Below are 26,159 nucleotides of genomic sequence, written 5' to 3'. Positions count from 1 at the left end.
CTTAGTCCCGATCGCAGAGACTGGGGTTTGAATCCGACCTCAGGTCCTTTGCTACATGTCATCCCCCCTCTCTCCCCTGCCTTTCCTGTCTATCTCTACTGTGACTGTCAAATAATAAGGTTCTTTTATAGGTTTATTTTTAATTTTTATTAATTTAATGAATATATGTTGGCCCATGGCCTACAAAACCAGTTGTCCTCAGATAGGAGATAATCATTTCAGCTTGATTAAAACAACAAAAAGTAATAATTTCATTGAATAATATATTTACCACATGAAGGAGTACATCATAATATGTATTAAAAACTACAAACAATGAGCTTTTAACAATATTTACTATTATTTTGTGGTTGCTCAAAATCTGTCCCACATATTCGTCACCACCATCAGATATTTATTTAAAAAACAACTCTACAAATACAAGGTCAATTACATTCCTGAGGACCCCTTTTCAAACCTTCAGCTCTACTGCATGCTTCAAGACCGCTCAGGTTCCTGTAATTTTGCTATTTTCTCTTAAATCTCTTCATATTTTTGGACACTGCTACTGTCACAACCATAACATGTCAACACTGTCACTTTTGTATAAAAAAATATTAGATTAGATTATGGCATAAATGTATACTTTTTAAGAAGAGGTCGGATGTAGGTAGCAACAGGGCGAAAACAAGCTGGCTAATGTGAACAACTCATGCTTATCATGTGAAAGAGTGGGTTTTTGTCACCACTGTCAGACGTCACCACCGTCAGGTTTTCTGTCTGCCGGTGAGGAATGAAGTCTGTAAAATGCTTATAACAGTGCTCAGGATTCTTATTTTTTGTACCAAATAGTTAAATAAAGTTGTTAAGCAAGAAGCCATTGACTTGAGAAGTATAAATTTTGGAAATGTATGTTTTAATGAGGCGACTGTCACCACCATCAGATTAGTGTCACCACCGTCAGAGGCAGTTATATTGGTTTTAAATGAATATGCTTACAATATGTTTCTTTGGTGCTGTTGAATTATTAAAGTAATAGTCTCTTTAATACAAAAATATGTTTTTCATATACCCCGCACTGAGTTTAAAGCTAGCATGGGCTGGTGTTGCAGAATGCAGTGGCGGATTTAAGAAATTTGGGGCCCAAGGCAAAGGCAGGCATGGGGCCCTCTGAGATGAGAGGACAACACACAAAACAGGGGCCCCGAGACACACATAATACGATAAGCATTATGCTGGCATTTTAGCAAAAGTATTTTAATCAAAAACATAATTAATGTGCGCAAATAAGTAATAACTGTATTAACCATAAGTGTATGAGGAGTTTTATGTGGCCCTCAGGAACTTGGGGCCCTAGGCCACCGCCTAGTTTTGCCTAATGGTAAGTCCGCTCCTGGCAGAATGTCCATATAAAAAGTATTTTTCCAAAAAAGGGTCTTGAAAAAGAGGAGTCGTCTTAAAATCAGGGTCGTCTTTTATTCGGGTCAATACGGTAATATGCTGTGCTTTCAAATAGAATTTTTTTTTTTTAAAGACTTCTTGTATAAATTTCAAAACCTCCAACCAAAATTCATTTAGAGTTTTACATGAAAAGAAAACATGCAGGAAATTTGCATTCTTTTGACCACAGTTCCTTCAGCATTGAGAATTTAAAGTTGAGTTATATCTAGTTAATCCAATTGTTCAAGAGAGAAACAGCAATAAACAGAGGTGCAAACATTTTTTACAGAAACCATTGCCAATTGCGACAGCAAGTCTAACCTCAACACAGCCTGACTCAAAAGGCTTCACAATCCTGCAAAACCAAAAATGCCTCAGTCAAATTCATCAGATGGACAAGCCTCTGTTTGTTATAACCTGACACAAAGGCTGTAACAAACAAAAAAGACACTGACAACAAAATGCACAACGTGAAGAATTTAAGTCCAATCTACCACATTGCAAGACTGATAAAAACAAAAGGTGACAGTCACAGTATGCACATGTTGAGCATGTTTGAACCAAGTTTTTGAAAGCCTCAAAGTAACAGTTAGTACCATGAGCATCAAAAATATGCTGAATAATAAAGAGAAGGAAAACCAAAAGTTCCTTATTCGGTAAAGTACATCTTATGAGGTAAAGTACACTATAAATGCAGAATTTATAATTAAGATAATAGTTATTCCGTTTCACTATTATAAATCTCCCACACACACAAAACCTACCTCATTGATTTTCTGCTGTTTACCTTTGTCCTTAGAGTAAATTTTTCAGAGCAAACAGTTCCTGAACTGCTGCCGGGAAACGGTGTTTATGTTTACACAAACAAGTCTGCAAGATAGGGATTAACTCAACACAAATTTTCGGGAAGAGAATGGATGACATAGAAGTGATAGAGAAGTAAAAGTGCAGGGGGATGTGTCAGTGTGTTACATGCCAAAGGAGGGAGGTAGATAAAAGGTAGAGTGGTGGAGACACCACACTGACAGTAGACATGGGATCAGGTGATAGGAAGCGCAGGGCCCTGCTGTGGCTTAGCCTTGCTTCTCTGGCCCTTTCCTCTCTAACTTCTCTGGCTGATGGCGCTCCACTGTAAGTAAATCTAATTTATGTGCACACATTGTTCCTAAACTTATGGATCTGTTCAGATCTAAAACAGTTGAAATATTGACCTTTGTCTTATGATATGCACATTATTGCTGCTCAAACTCTGACGGGAGTGACAATAACATATGAGCTACATGGAAGGCAGTGTTGAAAGCAAAAGCAAACTTTCAATGTCTCTTCCAAATAGTAAGGAGAAAAGAGAAAGTGCCTTTTGTATTCAGTTCACAGAATTATCAAAAAGTAGCCATGTGTAAGGTGGCCGTGAAGAGCAAATCTCAACGCAGTGTTTGCCGTACATAGGCTCTGCTTGGGAGGCCCACCCAGGTAGAATTTCTATTTATTTATTTATTTTTTTTTCACAAGCAATACGCAAAATCGTTTTTTCAAAAAACACAGTAGTCTTGCATAGCCAGCCCTGCATCCCCTCAGTGGTGGGGGATGCACACAAATCTGCAGACCAGTGGATGGAGCCTTCTCAGGAAAATTCGCAGGCTAGACGTGCGTAACGCGGCAATTCAGTAGACAAGCTTGATTTTGAAGGAGACTGGCCACGTCTGAGTTTCTGAGGTAAGTAATTTTTTTCCTAACTCGATAGTAAAAATCAGCAATCCTTGCAGTTTGATTTGTATTAAACCTATAAAAGTAAAGCATATGTGTTAATGGTGTGTAGCTAGCTGGACTGGCTACTTATAGTGGTGTATGGATACATCTGTTAGCTAGCTAACCGATCGGAAAGCCGCATGTGGCGGCATGTCGATTCTGACGGCCAATTATTCCGAAAAATGTCCTGCTGGACCAAAAGCCCAATATCCCAATGCCCATTAATCCAACAGCCACCCTAACCCCAGTCATAACCATAACGGGCTTTCGGACTGATGGGATTTCGTAACAGTGGCCTTCTTTTTCGGGACAACAGGGAGCAATGGGCTTTCGGTCCAACGGGACATTTTTTGGACTACTGGCCTTTCAGCATAATGGGCCGTCAGAACTGCAGGCAGTCCCCTCGTAGAACATAATCAGATGAACTAATGTTTTTTTCCCTGTTTCGTTAGCCATGAAGCCAACTGAACATAATTTTCAGTAAAAAAGAAAGCACGAGGAAGATGAAGAGAGCCACGGAGCTGCACAGGTGACATGCAAATACTCAGAGACTTCTAAGCAATGAACAGGGTAAGAGATTTTCAACCAAGAAAGAGGGCACGATGTGTAAATTTTCTGTAAATTTTCTGTTGCGCTGTCTTTCAAAATTGTTATGTAAGTTTGTTTCTGCCTCAGGTCGAAACTGACCAAAGGAGCAAGCTTAAAGGAGAGTACCTGGGCAGGTACTAAAGCAGGGTATTAAAGAGAAATACTGTAATATATTTTAAAATGGAAATGTATTTTACTATGTAAATAGTTATTTATTAAGAGTTATTTATGTTGAAATAAGATTGAGTGATTATTCGTTCACAAATGAGAATTTATTTAAATTTGTAAATACCTTATATCTTATCTATTTCTTAATAGTTACTTATGTTGACTTAAGATACTTCTTTTGAGTGGTGATGAATTTGCAATAAATGGATTATTTGATAACTTTTTGTTTGCTTAGTTTATTAATGAACCTGTTCCTCACTTGCCATGCTGCACCACCCACCACAAGTAAATTCTCAAACACTGGAAAACACTGCAACGACAAATAGGAAAACACATTGGCATATGAGAAATCACAACAACAAATAAACAGAACACAGCAAATAGCAAAACATAGCAACAATTCACTAAACACAACTACAATAACAAAACATGACAAAAAACACAAATCAAATTAACAAAAGAAAACACAATGACAAACTCTGCTTTCATATCAGAGATAAGATGAGGTGGAGTAGCTTATGGAAGACAGAGAGAGAGAGGGAGGCAGGGAAAAGCAGCTGTTGCAGGAAAGTTGCTGATAATGAGAGGAAAGAGTGAACATGATATGAATGAACACAGCTGAGTTCAAAATAAAGCGCACTACAAAAATGATTTCAGAATGCCTCAAACATTCCCATCAGAATTTATCATGATGACCAACTTAATTATGTCACGGATTTTGTGCTGGTTAGCATCCCTGGGGCCTTGTTCAGACTGCCAGCCCAAATCCAGTTTTTGTCATATTCAGATTGTATCCAGATAGATTTTAGAAAGTCTGGAGAGCAAAAAAATCACATGACACTTTTTTTTTTTTTTTTTCCCCAAATCAAATCCTCCAACCCACATCTGAAAATGGTTCAAAATGCAATTCCAATCAGATTTCTACAGATGTGCCACTTCAGACATTCTGGCCACTCAAATAAGATTTCAGGTGTCTTTTGTGTCACTTGCAACCAGGGGCGGACTGGGACAAAAAATTGGCCCGGGCATTTTGGACCAGACCAGCCCACGCCTATCAACATGAATGGAGAATCAGCCCAGACTGCACATAGGAAGGTCATGGCGACAAACAAAGTATACCACACAAATCCTTGTTTAAATCTGAATCTGATTCGATTGGTATATATCTATCTATCTATTTATCTATCTATCTATCTATCTATATATTTATATATATATATATATATATATATATATCCCCATAAAGTTAGAACAGGGCATTAAAAAAGGCAAAAACAAACAAACAAACAAACAAAACAAGGCAAAATAATAATAACAATAATAATAATGATAATAATAATTTAGCACCTGGGTTACAAAACAAATTCACAAAGAGTACAGAAATGAAAATTACAGAAACCCTAAATGCCACTGTGTGTGTCATCTAGCCAGTGACAGGCAGAATAATAAGAATCACTTCATTGTCATGGTTAACAACAAAGTAAGGTATTAAAGTAAAACTGCACTCCTGTCTAGTGGGGAATTGAACCCCTAGTCTCCTGCATGGCAGACGGAGACACTATCCGCTTTGCTATTGGGGATTGTGTCCCTTTTGAATCGTCTGGGCTTATGCTTCATTCATGCTCATAAATTACGAAAAACTCCGAAAGTGAAAAAGTCCGATCGGTTTGAAAATTGACAGCTGCTTTTTTTTTTCTCGCAGTTTCTCTGCACCACCTTTGCGTTTTCTCTCCATCTCAGTAGATCCTATGAGATAACGTTCGACCCACGTTGCACTGCACACCGGCGCACCGAGCCACAGGCTCGTGATATGATTGGGCCAGCCCCATGTCAGTGAAGAAAAATAGCCAATGGGCCGCAGAGCAGCGTGTCTCAAGGGCCGGCCCGGTGGTTAGTAAACAAACTCTTGCAATGACTTTATTTGCCGATATCATTATGCAGGTGAGACCAAACTACGCAAAAGGGTTGTTTAGCAATGTGATTGGGCACTGATCTACTGGCTGTATGGGCCGGTCAGCTATTTAAATAATAATTAAAAAAAAAAAAAAAAAAAGTGTCGGGGGACTGTTGGCCCACGTAGCACATCGGCCCACCGGGCAAATGCCCGGTGTGCCCGATGGCCAGTCCACCCATGCTTGCAACACAACACACGATGCCAATGTCAATCCACAGAGAGAGAAGTGCGTGAGTTGACCAGAACCCATACTGATACCAGCAATGCAGCACAGAGAACAACAGTTGACTTGACAGCACTTTTGTTTGGAATGTAAAACTCCTTCCCTTAGGAAGGGATTTTCACATTTCTGCTTGATTTCCAAATTGAGGTTAGCATAGAATCAGCTAAGTTAGGTACAGGGTTCATACACTTTTTTCATGGTCAAATTCAAGCACTTTTCAAGGACTTTCAAGGTAAATTTTTTCAGGTTTTCCAGTACCATTAAAGGAGAAATCCGGTATATATATATATCCTTTGTTTTGTTTTTTTTAATACTGCATACAGGAAATACAGGTATGCAGTATTAAAAATCAGAAAAACAGAAAAAAAAACAGAGGGAAAAAAGAAAACAGCTTCTACAGCTAGAAGTATTTAGTCTGCCCTCTCCTTATACAGTAGATGTAGGGTATAGGTAGATCCCCCTAAGGGAAAATTCAAAATTGACATAACAATTGCATAAGTAAAATAAGATTAAAAAAAATAGATTACATTAAATGAACAAGAAAACCATTTAAGAATATAATAATAATAATAATAATAATAACAACAATAAATATGTCAATATAATTCATATATATTATTAATATACTGTATCAATATGGTTCATAGATAGATAGCATAAAAATAGAGAGAGAGAGAGAGAGAGAGAGAGAGAGAGAGAGAGAGAGAGAGAGAGAGAGAGAGAGAGAGAGAGCTTGCTGCTTTGGTATACGTCTTGCGCTCCAGTAGCCAAGCGGTCTACTCTTATGTCTATCATCTTATGGGCTAACATCAGCTGTGCTTCAATTCTAAGTTGTGGGAAGTTCCTGCAGTTTACTGTTGAGAAACGCGGGCTTTGTTCTTAACTTAGCCCTTAATAATTGTCACTAATTGACACTGCCATTCAGACACATCACATAGTGCTTCTACATTTAGGTCTAGCATGCAGCTAATGGTTAGCCACAGTGGTGTAGTCTAGTTTATTCTAGTGGGTATGCGCGCGCGCACACACACACACACACACACACACACACACACACACACACACACACACACACACACACACACACACACACACACACACACACACACACACACACACACACACACACACACACACACACAGGCTCCCTTTCTGAAATGTTAACGTTAGCTCCAGCTGTAGTGTCCCCCGAAAAATGGTCAAAAAGAGCCGCTTCGTAACACAGAGAAGGCGACATTATGAACGGGAAAGTGAACGTTATGTCAAAAAAACATACTGATACGTATCTTTGCGCATTTTAAGTGGTTATACGGAAATGCGGGACCTTTTCTAGTGGGTATACGCAGTATACCTGCGTATCACGTAGACTACACCACTGGTTAGCCAACAAATCACACATGTAGGGCTAGTCATCTCTGTGACTTACTTTTCATGACTCGAGAGTGCTGACTCTCCCATAGCGAAAAGTTGAAGCTTCTTTTTGCATATTTTGCAGCATGCTACACGTGGATTTGGTCCATGTTTTATCCACTGTTTCTACTTTTCATTACCCAGCCAACGTTCATTAAAACGGCAACCTCCCGGCACGTTGGTCGAATGCTGCTGCACTGCCCTCTTGTTGGGGGCGTGACACATGACAATCAATCCAGCTCTTGAGAAACCCATCAGAGCGTGAGCTGTGAAGGCGTCATTTTTAATCCGACTTATTTTATTTCTCTCCATTTAATAAGTGGTCCATTTAGTCAGACCAGAAATATGGTAACAATTTCAAGCATTCAAGCATTTACAAGCACGTTACCCAAAATTCAAGCATTTTTCAAACCTTGAAAACATAACATTAAAATCCAAGCATTTTCAAGGTTTTCAAGCACCCGTACGAACCCTGTAGGTACCTGATGAGTTAGTTAGCTCCTTAGCTAAGCATCTAGGCTAAAATGTGATAGAGCTATCTATAAAATCAGTTGCAGTGCACATTTTTTGGTAATTAGTAATCAGTGTTGGGGCTAGTTACTCAAAAAAGTAATACATTACATATTACATATTACTCTCAAAAAAAGTAATGCCTTACGTTACTTTATTACTCCCTGGAGAAAGTAACTAGTTATATTACTAGTTACATTTTTTTTCTTAATTACTCTATATTTGCCTGAGATGCATCAGATGGAGGGAGAACAGACAAAGGAGGAGTGTTCTTTAAAGTTTTTATTACACCAACAACAGACTGGCCTTGCCAATACTGGTATAGGTATGCATGCAACAAGTGTATTTGTTGCATGCATAAACATTTTCTTCAGCTCACTTTCAATCATAGCGTAACATTTATCCAGGTACATCGCAAAGGTTTTCCTGTCGGAAAACAGCTGGTCTCTCCCTGCTATCAGTATTTTGCCGATTATCTTTCGAAAAGACGGCGATTCGACGGTAGAAAGAGGTAACATTTATTCTACTACGTACGAGGCAACAAGCTTATTTATTTCGGATTTTGATGTTGGTGGTAGTAGTAACGCGTGTACCCAACACTGTTGGTAATGGGTGGAAGTTTCCAACTTGAAGACAGTGTGCTGCAGCAGGATGCAGGGTTACAGCTCAGACTGTGTGAGCATCTCTGAGCTCTGAACAGTGGAAAGGGGCTGTGGCTAAAACTGAAAACCTGTACAGGTGGAATTGATGGAAGTTTTAACAACTAATCTGAAGGCTACTTTGAAAAATACAATAACAGGGACAGTGCAGATTATATCAGACATCACATCAAAATAGTAAAAAGTCAATAAGTGGCAATAAGTTGGCCTAATAAGACATTAGCCCAGCTTATTGCCACTTTTGAGTCCACCAGTGGGTCACCTTTCACCTTTTAAATCAGGACATTTAGTTGGTCCTAATTTTGTCCTGGGTTTACACAGAAAGACATTGCATCAGACATGACAAACAGAATCCAGAGCAATGTTGAAATATTTCATTGAACCAAAACAGGATCTTGTTCAAGATAATCAATGGGTTAGTCATTATGTGTAAGGTTCATGCAGATCAGACACAGATGACCTTCCTCCTCTCCTCTGATTTACTCTCTCCACCCCTACACTTTGGTGTATTAACATAAAAGGCTCTATTTTAATGATCTAAGCACACAGTCTGAAGGGCATGGTGCAAGTGGATTTAGGGTGTTTCCAAGTCTATTCTAGCGATTTTAACAGCAGAGAAAAGGGTCGTTGCACCATGAATCAGAGTGCCAACTTCCTTTCCCTTTAAAAGCTGTGCTCTTGCACCATGGCAGATTATGACAGCACATTTTCTAGATAACAACAGGGTTTTTCCTGCATAGAAAGTTTGGTGGCAGAGAAAATGACAACTCCACTAGTTGTAAACTAGCAAAGACACATGCAATGTGCTTCTTTGCACTGGGTGTAAGATAGTGCCCTTAGACCATAAGAAAGCCATTGTAAGATATCAGTGTGCATATCATCATATGCAAGTACCTAAAAATACTTCAATTGATATAACCTTGTTCATCTGTATATACTCATGTTTTTTATAGTGTTGAAATACTGATATACTAATATACTGGTATAATGAGCAGCAGTGCATTTCCTTCTGTGAGCTGTTCAAGGATATACATGAATGTCTTTCCCCATCACTACCATTTTCCAGGCAGGTGTTGTCTGCCCCTAACTTGCTGCGGGTGGGAACACCAGAGAAGATCTTTGTGGAATGTCAGGATTGCTCTGGTTCAGACATCAATGTGGAAATCAGTGTTATGAACCATCCAACTAAATCCAAAAGGCTGGCCCACAAAGTTGAGACCCTTACCAGTCAAAATAACTTCCAGGCACTCAGCGAAATCACGGTACGATAAAAATACTGCAGACTTATCCATAAAAACTGCTATCAAATTTAAAGTTACAGTGACTGGATCATCAGGAGAGCTAAATTTGGAGATAAACTATTACTAAACTTGTCTAAAAATATACCTTCTAAGTATAGAAATCCAGATTTTTATGTATTTTTAAATGCTCTTCCCCTTGCACCCCTCCTGTTTTGCCTTATTGGTTTCAGCTCCCTGCTGCAGACTTTGACAGGGATCCTACCCTGAAGCAGTACGTGTACCTGCAAGCTAAATTCCCTGACCGGGTGCTGGAGAAGGTGGTCTTGGTCTCCTTCCAGTCTGGTTACATTTTCATACAGACCGACAAGACCCTGTACACTCCAAACAGCAAAAGTGAGTCCAGAAATCCATCAAGCAAAAAGGCTTGCTAAAAAATTTGACACCTTGCCTTATATAATTGTAGCTATTTGGCTATTTGGAAGATATTATCTAACAAGAGTAGAATTTTAGAGGGTATGACATAGGCATGATATGTTTGTCACATGACCAAACCACCACCTTCAACAACAACAACAACAAAAAAAATCATGTCCCCCTCTCTCTCACACTCAGTCCATTATAGGATGTTTGCTGTGACACCTGGCATGAAACCTGTTGAGAGGAATGATGACGGCCAACATGATGCTTCCATTGCTATTGAGATTCAGGTAGAGCATAATTCAAAGGCAAAACATTGTATGCTATTAGAGAACAGAGACAGATTTTACACAGAATGGTAGTAATGCAACAGGATACTAGGAGACAGCAGGAAACACCAATGAACAAACTGCCAAAAAAAAGCACTGTCAAAGTCACAGCACTACTGGCTGCTTTTATGTTTATTTAAGTAATATTACAAGGAATCAGCTTCCTGGGACATTTGTGAAATCATAACAGATGATGATGATGAGATGAGTACTTTATTAATCCTTCACAGGAAATTACATTGATGATCCTTTTCTTTCTTTCTTCATCATTTGGCTCCTTAATTGATTCCCATGTTTGACCTTTTTGGCTTGATTTGCTACACCTTGGTCTCTTGGATGCTCAGTCCACATTCATCACTACTGATGGCAGCCTGCAGAGAAGTACAACATGCCCCCACAGTGCAACACACACCCAAAACAGTACAAGAGATGGCCACTCCACGGCTTCATTTATTGAATACTGCAGGCTGCACACAGGACACTTTTCCCAGGGGACCACTGTGAAAATATGTGCAATTTTTGTAAATGTTGTCCTCCTCCTTGACAGGAAGAGAGGGACAATAAAATAAGATGTTGAACAACCAAAGAAATGAACTGATGATAGACAGAAGATAATCATTTAAGGACTGCTGTTAATTGGTTGGGCTAATTGGCAATATTCACAGTTGATGTCTGTTTTTCAATATTGTTTATTTTTAGACCCCTGATGGCATCATTTTTCCACATGACACGGTATCTCTGAAATCAGGGATCCACTCAGGACATTACAAACTTCCTGAAATTGCCAGGTGAGTTTTTATTTTGCCAGCTTTTTGTAATTATACTCTCCTGGGGCCTGATTCGGACCTTGACTCTGCTGCTCTGAGTATGTGCTTTTACCTGCACAACTCCTCACCACTAATTCCAATCCTGGAGTTGCACACAGCAACTAGGATGATGTACATTTAAAGGAACAATCCACCCTATAACACGTGAGCACTGTTTGATCTTAGTCCCTGAAAAGAGCAGGCTCAATCCCAAGACATCGGCTATAGCTGGCTTTGCTAGTTGCTAACTAAGCCAAAGCCAAGCTGGCAAGCAGTTTGGCAAAGCAACTGATGTTAATATTAAAGACACAGATTTTCTCACTGTGTAAGTAACCACTGACTAACAAACTAACTATAGTGGTCATAGATTTACTATGGTTCTGTTAAATCAATGAGTTGGTGTGTGTGTGTGTGTGTGTGTGTGTGTGTGTGTGTGTGTGTGTGTGTGTGTGTGTGTGCAGTCCTGGGTTGTGGAAGGTGGTGGCCAAGTTCCAAAGCAACCCACAGCTGAGCTACTCTGCTGAGGTTGAGGTCAAAGAATATGGTAAGTAAGAGGCCCTTGGTAACTGAATTATTAATAAAAGCCTGTACAACAAAGGTTACCATCTTAAGGTTGTCACTAAATGAAATTACCTCCATCCTCCAGTGCTGCCTAGTTTTGAAGTTAAACTAACTTCTCAGAAAGCCTTCTTCTATGTGGACACCCAAGAGCTCATCATCAACATCAAAGCCACGTAGGTGATGTTTTCTGGTGGTGGTGTTGCTTTTTCGCCACTCCCTTTTTGATTATTATGGTCTACCTTATTCTGGTGTTAAGAATCCTCTTACTTGTGGTTTTAGGTATCTGTTTGGTGAAAATGTGGATGGGACTGCATATGTGGTATTTGGGGTGGTGCATATGGTGCACAAGGATCAGAAGAAAAGCTTTCCTGCCTCTCTTCAGAGAATACCGGTCAGCACATTTTAGCTTTATCTCTGTCTATCTGTTGGGCACTTGGTTGGTCAGTCTTCTGTCTTCACCTCTCTTTTCTCTTTCTCACTGGCTTTCTTGATCTTTCTCTTTCCTCTCTCACACTTATTTTCTCTTTCTTTCAGTCACATGCACACAAACACGTGCAAATACCTGCAGAAACACCTATAGGACCTTATAGGCTGCCTTTCCAAAGTGACAAAATATTTAACTGTGCATACGCATCATTGTGTTTTATCAAACTTGGTCACTGAAGACTTGTATATGGTGTAGCAGCCTCTTTTCCACTCCCACAATTGACCACAAATGTATGAAGACAAAACCAGCCGTTTTTATATCAGTCTGCCACCTGCTCTACCAGTCTTTATACTTGTCAGTTAAATAAATGGGAAATAAAAACTGTTTTACAGATTGTGCTGTGTTCTCCAACAGCCATACCAGCTGTTATTATGCACAGCTGTGTGGCTCTTGATACCGTTCATATAATTAATTCAGCACATAGACCTAAAGCATCGAGTGATATCTAAGAAATGTAACAATGATTATGGTTCTCATACATCTACTGTATGAGAACCATCTACCCACACACTTAGCTGGTAAATTAATAAATATACTGAAAATATTTGTTTTAAATAGTTTAAGTCAACTTTTGCCTTTGAATGAATATTTGTTGATTCCCATGTCTCCAGGTGAGAAATGGTGTTGGAGAGGTCAAACTGCTGAGAGAGCACATCACAAAGACCTTCAGTAACATCCGTGAACTAGAGGGATATTCCATATTTGTAGCTGTCAGTGTGCTGACAGAAACCGGTAAGCAGAGGGTTAGGGTCTGTTTTTCTCTATACAGGACATGTGGATGCAAGGGGGAGGTGTTAGAGTAAGACCTTGTAGTGATGTGAAAATGCATGTATCATTATTGGTTTGTGTGTGCGCACTTGTGTGTGTGCGCACTTGTGTGTGTGCGCGTGCGTGTGTGTGTGTGTGTGTGTGTGTGTGTGTGTGTGTGTGTGTGTGCGCATGTCCTCTTACAGGCAGTGAAATGGTGGAGGCAGAGTTGAGAGGTATCCAAATTGTCACATCTCCTTACACCATCCACTTCAAGAGGACGCCCAAATATTTCAAACCAGGAATGTCCTTTGATGTCACGGTAAAGTACATTTTTTAATTTATATATATACACACAGGGCTTTTATTTTAACTGTTGATATCCCTAGCAAGATGCAGTGTTGGGCAAGCTACTTGTAAAATGTAGTGAGCTAAGCTACCAGTTACTGTACATTAAATGAAGCTTCACTGCACTGAAGCTCCCCACAATGACAAAATGTAGCTTAACTACATCAAAGCAGTTGAGACCAAGTAGTAGGGACCAGGGAGCCTAAGCTGCCAGATGCCTCTTGTATTCCTGCACGTTCTTCTTTCTTTCTATCTTTCTTCCGAGGAAGTCCTACTTCCCATGCGTCAAAAATCACCAAATTTTGCACAAATGTGCAGTCCCATGCCAGATTACCTCAGATGCAAACTCAAGCCAATAGTCCTGATGGTGGCCCTATAGCAAGCCTCTAAATTTCAAAACTTTGAAAATTCATAACAAATCAACCATATGTGCTACAGCTTTGCAACTTTCACCAAAATGTAGCCCCAATACTGAAGAAAGTTTTGTGCACTTTTGCAAACCTATTGCAAATTATGAAATTCATCACTCTGTTTTTTCAAAAACTGTAAAACTTATTTAATCTATCTCCTCCCACAACTTTTGCTCAAATGTCGCCAAACTTGCTACAGAGCATCTTCAGACTGTCCTACACAAACGATCCACACAGATTTTTGATTTATCAAAAATTGAGCCTACAGTGCATCAAAATGTTTGACTGTAAATGGTACTGTAAACATACACTTGCAAATTCTTGGTAAATAAATCTTCAATGTTCATGAAAAAAATTGACAAAATTTTGCAGGACATGGTAGATGATGATTATCTCAAAAGCTCAATTTTTGACAGCATTTTGAATTTTGCTCTCATATGAACAATTGGAGTCAATGCAAGACTGGCATTTTTAAACATCAGTTTTTCACTTATGGAATCAATCATATCAATCATTGTTAAAAAAAAAAAAAAAAAAAAAAAGATCAACATCTCCATGCTGTCTAGATGCAATATGTATATTTTCAGATTTTTGTCTTAATTTTTGACAGTTGTTTAAAATCTGCCTTTCCATGCATGGATGGCTGCTGTCCTGCAGGTCAGCGATTGGCTTAGTCCATTTGTGAAGCTACATGTGAGGTTTTAGCTCAGTGAGATAAAGGCCAGTCCTCGGTGTCGAAAATTGCAAGTTCAAGCCTCAGTTTGTGCAACATTCCCATGTGCGAAAAATCACCAAACTTTGCACAAAGGTCCAGTCCCATGCCAGATTTCCTCAGCTGCAAACACAAGCCAATAGTCCTGATGGTGGCACTACAGCAAGCCTCTAAATTTCAAAACTTTGAAAATTTATAATAAAGCAACCATATGTGCTACAGCTTTGCAACTTTCATCCAAATGTAGCCCCAATACCAAAGAAACCTTTGTAGAGCAACTCAATCATTGTTAAAAACAAATTACAGCCAATTGGATCCTCCGGCTCAGGGCCGGTGAAATTGACCTTTTTGTTCCATTTGAGCTTTTTGTTCCATAACCCTCAGGATCTTTTAAGAAGTTTAAAATGACTGTCTTACTGCGTCCAACCTCAGCAGCAATGGCACACTGCGAGAAGCCTTGCTTATGCAGCTCAACAATCCAACCGCATTCAAGGAGAGAAAGCTTTTTTGCCTTTGCCATCAGGAGGTCATGACAGTGTGGATACCTGACAGAAAATGACACTGAATCCACATTTTTGCGAAGATTTGGGCTTTTAAAGACTGTGGTCTTAACCTTTTGATCAGCTGATGAACAGCCTATTTCAGTTTAATGGTTGTTTGCAATAAATTGCTTACTCAATTTTTTTTTTTTTTAGTCTCATTCCCATTTCTTCATTTTGCATTTTGAAGCTCTACTTAGAACCTTCTTAAGATCCAACAGTGCAAAATGTAAATTCTTGCAATTTTTCAACTGGTCTTAAAATTTTGATCAGGAGTGTATGTGTATTTTCAGAATTTTGTCTTGATGACTGATTTTTTTTTTTTTTTTTACAGTTTGAAATCTGCTTTTCCGTGTATAGGTGGCTGCTATCATGTGACTGGCTTAGTCAATTTGTGAAGCCTCACATGAATTGACCCTTGCCAATTAGCTCACAGAGATAAAAGGTGGTCCTTGGTCTCAGAGATTGTGAGTTCGTTGGCTCTTAGACATGTTTTTATTGGGATATTTTGATGTAATGTGAAGGCTTGGCTGTTTATCTCCTCAATTGTAGCTCCATGTTTTGAATCCTGATGATACTCCGGCATCTGGGATTCCAGTGGTGGTGGGTCCAGGTGATGTGGCGGGCCAAACTGGAGCCAACGGCATGGCCAAGCTTACAATCAACACGGTAGCAGGAGATTCAAACCTGAATATCAACGTAAGTTTCTGGAATTGTAGGAATGTATTATTAAATCTTCTTTTTGAATATTCAGAGGTTTGAAGCTTAAAGGACAACACTAGTGATCAGGCGCGTAGCAGTTGCTGCTGCAATACCAAAATGTGGCCCAGCAACCGCAAAGCAACCCCAAGGCTGAAAACTAAAATGCTATTTTTTTTTAGTAGTGTTCTAAAAAAAAAATGGTGACCATTTAATGAAACATTTCATGTGTTTTTGTTATAATTTGTATTATTTTGTTATGGTTGCCAATAGGGCTGTGACTTTCCTCCAAAATAAATTTCGAATTTCGATTGCCCTATAATGTCAAATATCGAATTATGTTCGAATTTTTAGGGTCAATTTTAGTCTATTGTTTAGCCTATTGATATGTACAATATGGGTGTCATTTACGGTCTGTCCGCCAGAGGGCGTTTCAACCATATTAACAAGCGCTTTCCTTCTGAAAGGCACAACATTAATAATGATAATCTGGATGTATTTACGATCGTATTTTAATAAGCACGCAAGATAACTAATGCACTTCAACTCTCACTCAATACTTTTGAGATGATCAGGAGCTGTGATTTCAGTCTCCGGGACCGGTTCTGCTGCTGCATTGTTTTCAGCCATGCTGTAAACTTCCTACAGGTGCGCGCTGCACTGATGCATGCCCACACTTTTTTATCCCGCGCACGATCACGCGTAACGTTGATTTGCGTCGTTACGCAACGTAAACAAAGACACACACACACACACACACACACACACACACACACACACACACACACATTCGAACGTGAATTTCAGCAATCGAACGTTATATCCCTCCCTCCAGTTCGAATTAATATCGAATTTCGAAGTTCGTTGTCACAGCCCTAGTTGCCAAGCAACACAGATGTTGTGATTGGGTGAAAATCAACAGTCTCTTTCTTCTCCTCACACCAGCTCTGAAAGCAGCGAACAGACCACAGAGTTTGTTTCACAGTTCATTTCTCGCAACAAATGTAATGATTAAGTTCCAAATGTAATGATCAAGTTGAGTGCATAGGGGTTGCAGTGGCGTTCTGCCCATGTTGCCGCCCTGGGCGAAATTACTGCCTTGCGCCCTTCCATGTTACTACCCATCCCCTCTGGAGCCCCTCCCACAGCAGGGGCTCCAGCACCTGCACAAATACCTTTTGGGAAAAATACTTCTTATACAAAATTTTGTTTGCATAAAAAAAAAGCCACCGGCCGCCATCAGGCGGGCCAGCCGTGGCACCGGCCTGATGCCTACCGGTGCCGCGCCCACCCAGTCAGGTCTGTCGGATCTGACAGGTGAGCGGCGCACACATACTGCCATATATACCTTTCATTATAAATCAACTTTTGTTCATACGTGGCTGCAGCAGCACAACGGACAATGACACAGACAACATGGTTGATTATTGACTGCGCAATGCGGCCATTCGCCGGTAATCGTGGCATCAGGCGAGCCTACCTACTGGTTTACATATGCAAGTTTTTTTTTTTTTTCAATGGAAAAAATATCGTCTTATATTCAGATGAATACGGTAATAGAAAACTGCTTTGCAGCGAGGATGATTTTTTTTTTTTTTGCTCTCATGCCGCCCCCCACGTGACATGAAAAAATGCCGCCCCGGGCGGCTGCCCACTTCGCCCGTGCCTAAAACCGCTACTGAGTAGTTGGTTGCCAAGCAATGCTGTCTATTTACACTGGCACGGGGATATTTTGTGCTGCGGTCTGCCTCAGAATGCAGTGGGTTACATTGGTTTTACAACGGCATGGAACGCGGCTCAGCCAATCACATTTAAGGATGGGAAGCACCTGTTTTATAAGGCATGTTTTATAATGCAGTTCTTTTCTGTGCGCTATTCTTTCGCATTTTGCCATTCAATTAACTCAAAAACAGGTTATTGTTAGATGGTTTGTAGGCTAGGGCTATTATGTGCATTTCTCACTGCCATGAAAAAGCGGCATATACCAGCAGTTAAATTATCAACAACGAACTTCAAATTGATTTTGACAGGCCTAGGCCTACACCATAATGTTTATCTGTTTCATGGTGTGCGCACATTTCTCCCAGACGGCCCTGATTTGAATAAGTAGGCCAATAATGACATCCATATCCTTATTTAAGCTGTTTAATTGGCATTGTAGTAAATTATCAAGCAGCTCCGTACAATTGTATAGCAACTACTAAGCAACTGCAGTGAAAAATTTCTGGCTACACCCATGCTAGTGTTTTTGTATGTTAAGCCTAATATCTACAAAATTAATATACTTCATATATATATTCATCTTTGTTCAAGGCAAGCAGTCATATTTTACACCTCCAATATAATTTTTCCTGCCTTTTATTGAGTCATTGGTTTCCACAGAGTTAGGTCCATAAGTACTGGACAGTGGCACAATATAATAATTTTGCCCTTGTACACCAACACTGTGGATCGGAAATGGAATAATCAAGATGTGACTGAAGTACAGACTTTCAGCTTTAATTTAAGGGCTTGCACAAAAATATGGCATTAACTGTTAAGGAATAACAGACAGTTTTATACAATGTCACCCCATTTTCAGAGGCTTAAAAGTAATTGGACACTTGACTGAAAAGAAGTTTCATGGCCAGGAGTGGCCTTTTTCCTCATTATTACATGACCAATCAAGAAAATAAAAGGTCTGGAGTTAATTTCAAATGTTTGCTTTTGCATTTGTTTCTCAGAACCCTCAACATGTGATCCAAAGAGGTTCAGGTGTAGGTGAGGGAGGCCATCATTCAGCTCAAAAAGCAAGAAAAAAATCTATCAGACAGACAGCAACAACTTTAGGAGTAGCCAAATCAACAATTTGTATCCTGAAAAAGAAGAAATTGACTGGTGAGCTCAGCAACACTAAAACACCCGAAGGCCACAGAGAACATCTCAAGTAGATGAGAGAAGAATTCTTTCACTGGTGAAGAAAAAGCCATTCACAACATCTGGGGAAGTCAAAAACATTCTCGAGGAAGTAGGCGTATCACTGTCCAAATCTACAGTCAAGAGATGTTTGCAAATAAATAAATACGGTATACAGCAAAGTGCAAACCACTGGTGTCTCTCAAGAACAGGAAGGCCAGATTAGACTTTGCAAGACAAAAGCCTGCCCAATTCGGGAACAAGATTCTATGGACAAATGAAACGAAGATTAACTTGTACCAGAATGATGGGAAGAGAAAAGTGTGGAGAATGAAAGGAACAGCTCATGACCCAAAGCGGAGCACTTCATCTGTCCAGCATGGTGGAGGCAGTGTTATGGCATGGGCATGTATGGCAGCCAATGGAACTGGCTCACTGGTGTTTATTGATGATGTGACTACAAATGGACGTAGCAAGAAGAATTCTGATGTTTATAGGGCTCTACTATCTGCTTAGATTCAGCCAAATGCCACAAAACTGATAGGACAGCGCTCCACAGTGCAGATGGACAATGATCCAAAACATACTGCAAAAGCAACTTAAGAGTTACTGAAAGCAAAGAAGTGAAATATTCTTCAATGGCCAAGTCAGTGCCCAGACCTCAACCCAGCTGAGCTGCTTTTCACTTGCTGAAAAGCAAACTGAAGGCAGAAAGACCCACAAACAAGCAGCAGCTGAAGGCAGCAGCAGTAAAAGCTTGGCAGAGCATCTCAATGGAGGAAATGCATAATTTGGTGATGTTGTTCATGGGTTCCAGACTTCAGGTATTCATAGACTGCAAATATTGAATATTGAATATAATCCTTATAAATGTAGTTATATATGTTATGTATAGTTTGTCCAATTACTTTTGAGCCTCTAAAAATGGCGCGAAAAGATATAAAACTGGCTGTAAATGTTTGTTCAAGCCCTTGTAAAGCTGAAAGGCTGCACGTCAATCATGTCTTGATTGCTCCATTTCAAGTCCATTGTGGTGGTGTACAAGGAGAAAATCATAAATATTGTACCACTGTCCAAATGCCTATGGACCTAACTGTATATTGTACTATGTTATGAAAAAAAAAAAACATTGAGAGACTTCAAACTTTCTTCACACCAATATTCCATCACCATAACAAAGTCATCAATCTTAGTTTTCCTAAAAACAGTACAATTGTTGAGTTTTGATGACTTGCAACTGGGTGCAGTGAAACAGCCCCTCTGCCAGGAGATAATGACCACTAATCAGTTCTGTGGTTTATGAATGGAGATGTCTTTGTTAGCCACAGGTGAGGGCTAAGGTGGGTATTTCAACCAAAAAATTCATGTTTGAAAATCAAGGGATTTTGGTTATTTGTTATGAAATCTTTAGTATCGCAACAAGACTTGCAAAATGGCTAGCTGTACTGTAAAATGTGGGTAAACTGTAGTAAATGGGCCAAACAATCAAGATAACTGGTATGGTCCTTTCATGCAGCAAAAACAGAATGAGGATAGATGATAATAACAGACCAGCAGAGGTAATCTCTGACAGGCACTGACAGGTATGCTTTCTCACTCACAGAGCAGTTTGAGCTGTTTTCATTTCATTGTGCATATGTTGTTTTTTCTTTAAAACTATTTTATCCAGTCTGCAAACCAAATTTCTCTTATGGCACAATAAATGGGTAGGGTGATGCTGAGTTGAGACAAGATGCAATGTGACAAGCAGTTTTCATGACTGTATATACAAATAACCTGTACATACACATACATATAACGTGTGCGTATATGTGTGTGTGTGGGGGTGTGTGCATGTGTGTTTGTATGTGCATTTGTTTGTGTGTGCTATTCCAGGCAAAGACCAATGATCCAAACATTGCAGAAGATAAGCAGGCTGTAGCCACTATGACTGCCAAGCCATATGCCACCAGTAGCAGCAACTACCTCCACATAGGTAATGAATTTTTTAAATAAAATTACTCTATTATATGTAAATCTTAACTGCTGCTGATGATGCTATTGACAGTGTTGGGGAAGTTACTTTCAAAATGTAACTACATATCACTAGTTACTTTCACTTAAAATATATAATGAATTACATATTAGGCTACTAGTTACTTTCATTTGAAAGTAACAACTTACTTTACACTATTACTATCTGTGGGAAGTAGTGTGTTATTGATTACATAACTTCTGCATAACTTTCACCAAAATAAACGCATGAATACAACTATGCATTAAAATATAGAATCTCAAGCTCAAACAGAAAAGTGAGAGTCTGTCTTCCCCATTTAGTTAGCTTTTCCTGTGTGTGGCAGAGGTACATGTTACTTGACATGGTAACTGCAATAATTTTACTCAAATCATATTAGAAGCTCCTTCTATTACTTTGTTATTGCTAAAAGTAATAAATTACAGTAACGCATTACCATCAACACTGGCTATTGATTGTAGTGCTAGTTCCTGTATCTCTGATTCTGATGCATGCTCAAGATCTCTTCAATATCTAGAAGTAACTGAGGGCTGTGACATTACAGGGGTGGACACATCTGAGGTGAACTTAGGAGACAACCTGAAAATAAACCTCATTCTCAACAAGCAGGGTAATCACGACATCACATACCTGGTGAGTTAAGCTTTGTGTGTGTGTGTGCTAGGGTTGAGCCGGATACTCGGCTGAAACGAGCATCCGGTACGGATGTCGTGGCAGAAAGTGGTGGTTCAAAAAGGAATCAGATGGTCGGGACACAGGCATTCAGATGGGGAATCTCTTCATTTACAGCGGCTCTACTAACAACGTAGATCAGAGACAATTCTTCCAAAAAGCCCCCATTACAGATCATGCCATCACTTTTTATACCCTGGGTGTGTATTGGTTATGCGTTGTTTTGGACAGTATCTCATAACATTTTGGCAGACCTAACTTCTCATTAATGTGGGAACATCTCTCGACCTCGCTTAACTTGGACTCCAACCAGTTTCCTCTGATTACTCCACATCATGAGTTTGTGTGTGGTGTGCTTGCCTATTTCCCAGAATCTCCAGTTTCCTACTCATGTTCTTAGCCTATACTTGCCTTGTTTTGGTGACAGTACTGATCACAATGGCTTGGCTATCACACCTTTCCTGTACTTGCCTTGTTCGGTGCCAGTAGGCTACAGGTCACGATGGCCTGCCTCTTACACTTTTCCTGGCGCCCAAACAAGTAGGTGACCTGGCCTGCAGCTTAGACCCTGCCACACTACTACACGGATAAAGCACTTTTGCCGAGTATGAGTATGATCCGAGTAATATGAGTCAATATCTGTGCTCGTGATGAATGAAAATCCTCATTGGGTAGCTGACTGTGTCCACATTGTGTGATAGGCTAGTCACACACAGCGCCCCTCCCCTCTGCCGTGTGCGCCGCACACACACACACACACACACACACACACACACACACACACACACACACACACGCACACAGGGACAACCTCAGCTGTCACTCACACAGGTGTGGCAGATCACGTCGCGTCTCTCTTCAGTACCTGTCAGGTTTTTTTCAGCTAGCTCTTACCTTTGTAATCACTGATAGTCAGTAGAGTTTCTGCTAAACTTGAGTGGTAACAGACGCAGTGCTTTTGAACAGACAGGCTGAATGCGACTTGCATCGCGTCTCTCACCGCTGACACACCGCTTTTGGTTTTTTTTTCCTACCATCTGCTAGCTCTTACCAACTGTTTTGATATCAACCGACTGTGTTGCTATGAAGTCAGTTGGAAAACTTTGCTCATACCAGACGTGGTGCAGAGTCACAGTCTGAGGCTGTTCTGAAAATAGTTTTCCAGCAAACAATAAATATAGCAACTTCTGATCAACTCGTATCAATTTCAGGCTTAAAATAACATACCGGTTAAGCCCCACCCATTTCCGGTCAAACACCACCAACTTCTGGTTTCGGCCCCGCTCACTCCGAGTACGGATACAGATACGGATAATGTAGATGGTTAAAAAGATACAGATACAGATACACATAGTGGTGTACTCGCTCATCCCTAGTGTGTGCATGTGTTTCTGCTGCTTCCCACACAAGTGTATAGTGTGTGTATGTATGTGTGGTATGTGTTATATTGAATGGGCTCTGATACGGAAATCTCTCTCAGATCTTGAGCAGAGGACAGCTGGTGAAATCTGGCCATCACAGGGCACAAGGGCAAGTACTGATAACCCTGATAGAGCTCGTTACCAAGGAGATGCTACCATCATTCCGCATTGTAGCCTATTACCATGTGAATGAAGAGGTGGTATCAGACTCCATTTGGGTGGATGTCACAGACTCCTGTATGGGCTCGGTAAGACACACAACCCTGACAACACAACATTATTTAACCTATGTTTAACTTTTATTTAACCAGGCAAGTCATTAAGAACAAATTCTTGTTTACTATGGCACCTGGCATCTGATACACACTTGCTTTTCCTCAATTTTTAGCTGAAGCTGGAATCAACCAGAGCTGTTCCGTCCTTTGAGCCTCGGAAATTGTTTGGTCTGAGGATCACAGGAGACCCAGGTGCCACAGTGGGACTGGTGGCGGTTGACAAAGGCGTCTACGTCCTCAACAACAAGCATCGCCTCACTCAGAAAAAGGCATTTCCTTTATTTGTTTTAGTTTTTTGGTTGGGGGTTCAGTCAAAAAGCTATATGTAGCAGTATCTCTCAGGGCAACACATTATGTTCGTCTTTTCAACAGAAGTTAGAACAGGCAGGTGATGTTTATTTTCAGAAGTTGCTCCTGACATTTCATGATGGAATTCTTCATGTGAGTTACCAATTTGTCTGTATTTGTGCTCACCAGTTTGTATGCATGTCTATGTGTGTTATCCCACTCACTCAGGTATGGGACATAGTGGAGCAGTATGACACAGGTTGCACACCAGGTGGAGGGCAGGACAGCATGGCTGTGTTTTATGATGCCGGGCTGATATTTAAGAGCAGCATGGCCTCAGGGACTGCCGACAGACTAGGTGACAACACTTCACTCCTGTCCTCTGTCCATTTTTCTACTCGTACTGGTCTTATTTCATTGGACATATTAAATGTCCAATGAAAAACATACAATAATGTCTCTTAATTTTTCTCTTTCCCATCAGTTGAACTCTTAGTTAATTTTGCATTTGGCACAGGATGATTTCAGCTTCAACAACTCATGAAGAGCATACTTGATAGTTAATTATGTCTCTTTTTATTTGCATGAATATATCAATTGCTAAGGCATATAAACATTTCCTGTGTATACAGTATAGTCTTGTGCTGGCTTTGGTCCCATCCTGTGGCAAGCGGGCTAAAGAATTCACTTCAGCTATTTTTTTTTTCTTTTTTTAAATGCAGTTGCAAAATGGGCTCTGCCATGACTACTAGGGCTGGGTATCGATTCAGATTTTCCAGATCGATTTGATTCAATATTACAAGGTTCCAATTCAATTCGATTCGATATCGATTCATTCAGGGATATTTCAGTTAAAATACCAGTTTTACTTGGATATAAAAAAATCAGAGAAATAATGCATGGCTCCAGAATTTTAATGAGGCTTCGGAAACCATCGATTTCAACAACGCTGTACGGTCGTATGTCCCTTCATATAAAAATAGCAACAGCCTCAGTGATCTTCTGTCGCGGTCAACTTTTTTCGCCTGCATAATGGACTGTTTTGTTGTCAATTTTGATTTATTTGGCGACCTAAGTTTGCATAAATGGCTGAACAAGGAAGACAAGACAGAACAGAAAAAGCCGAGATATGTGAGAGTGACGAGTGAAGTGCTGGATGAGCTGGAGAGGTCAGGAAATGAAGCCGGTACGGCCGGGCAACATCTTGGGTCATCAAATATTAAAAAATATATGTTTTTTCTGGTGCCAACAATGGAAAGCAGTAGCCTATATTTAAATATATATATAAATATAAGTTCATTGTAGATAAAGATCAGCTGTGCTGCTGAGTCGCTGTCACGGAACCTGTTAGATTAAAAATGACTGAGAAGTCGGCAGAAGTGTAACTATCAGTCCATGAAAAAATATTTTTTCCAGCGGATATTGTAGTTACAACATGATTGAGCTAGCAAAGCAGTTTTGTGTTGCTATTTGTGGTATTTATTCAGTTTTGGGGAATCACAATGTCTAGAAAGCATGATAAGCCCAAGCTGGCTGGCTGACAAGGACTAATTAACGTCAGATCTCTTGTATTTCCACTGAAACGGAGAGAATCACGGTCACACGGGACTAGCTGGGTTGATACCACAGGCTGCTTCTTTGCACCATACATCCGAAGCAGAAAAAAAATAGTTAAATTAAAAGATTGATTTTTTGATTTTATGAATTCATGTCGCACCATTAAAATGGAAATCGATGAAAATCAATTACATTGTTTTTTTTTAACCCAGCCCTAATGACTACAAAAAAAAAATCTGTGCCATTTCATGTAGATCAATTCTGCCTACACCCACTCCCTGCATCAAACTAGCCACATCATCCACACACTTAATACCACAATATCACTGATATCAGCATGTGTATGTAACTACAATATTACAAAATTAAAATTAATTTAAGATCTCGCATACCTGTATTATCTGAAATTTGGTTTAATGTGGACTGAAGCAGCTGTTAAACTAGAAATGTGACTGCTGTGTTCACATTAGTGTGACTGGAATATGATCAGGACCATCTGTGGTTATTCAACTGACCTTCCAAGTCTGGATCTAACCTTGCTGTGTTTTGTCTCCAGAATTGAAGTGTCCAGTCGTCAGCAGGAGAAGACGAGCCACCACTATTCTGGATGTCAGAACCACCCTAGGTAAGAGCTCAAACCATCAAATAACTCCTCACAGCCCCGCCTATCCAAAATGTATGTACCAAATGTAGTGTGTCTGACTGTATTTTTAGCTTTTTTGCCTTTGCCATCAGGAGGTCATGACAGTGTGGATACCTATCAGAAAATGACACTGAATCCACATTTTTGCGAAGATTTGGGCTTTTAAAGGCTGTGGTCTTAAACTTTTGATCAGCTGATGAACAGGCTATTTCAGTTTAATGGCTGTTTGCAATAAATGTCTTCCTCAAAATTTTTTTTTGTCTCACTTCCATTTCTTCTTTTTGCATTTTGAAGCTCTACTCCAACAGTGCAAAATGTAAATTCTTGCAATTTCTCAACTGGTCTTAAAATTTTGATCAGGAGTGTAGTCCTATATTAAAACAGTGTTGCACTGACTTTTATTTATGACATCTGTTGTGCC

At 39.9% G+C, this 26,159-nt stretch overlaps 1 protein-coding gene across 1 annotated transcript in view; it reads left to right on the top strand.

Moving 5' to 3' along the window:
- LOC115368903 (complement C3-like) overlaps positions 1-26,159 on the top strand; it is a 108,344-nt gene that overhangs the window by 54,747 nt on the left and 27,438 nt on the right. Inside the window, exons 2-15 of the mRNA XM_030065340.1 lie at positions 10,531-10,625; positions 11,364-11,452; positions 11,932-12,014; positions 12,117-12,204; positions 12,311-12,422; positions 13,130-13,250; positions 13,472-13,587; positions 15,827-15,973; positions 20,744-20,843; positions 21,427-21,515; positions 23,035-23,223; positions 23,364-23,519; positions 23,767-23,896; positions 25,652-25,720. Of these exons, the coding sequence (XP_029921200.1) occupies positions 10,542-10,625; positions 11,364-11,452; positions 11,932-12,014; positions 12,117-12,204; positions 12,311-12,422; positions 13,130-13,250; positions 13,472-13,587; positions 15,827-15,973; positions 20,744-20,843; positions 21,427-21,515; positions 23,035-23,223; positions 23,364-23,519; positions 23,767-23,896; positions 25,652-25,720 (1,573 nt within the window). The 5' untranslated portion in view covers positions 10,531-10,541. The remainder of the gene's footprint in view (positions 1-10,530; positions 10,626-11,363; positions 11,453-11,931; positions 12,015-12,116; positions 12,205-12,310; positions 12,423-13,129; positions 13,251-13,471; positions 13,588-15,826; positions 15,974-20,743; positions 20,844-21,426; positions 21,516-23,034; positions 23,224-23,363; positions 23,520-23,766; positions 23,897-25,651; positions 25,721-26,159) is intronic.

This window comes from Myripristis murdjan, chromosome 1 (genome assembly GCF_902150065.1).
Source record: "Myripristis murdjan chromosome 1, fMyrMur1.1, whole genome shotgun sequence".
NCBI lineage: Eukaryota > Metazoa > Chordata > Actinopteri > Holocentriformes > Holocentridae > Myripristis > Myripristis murdjan.
This window is presented reverse-complemented; position numbering and strand designations above follow the sequence as displayed.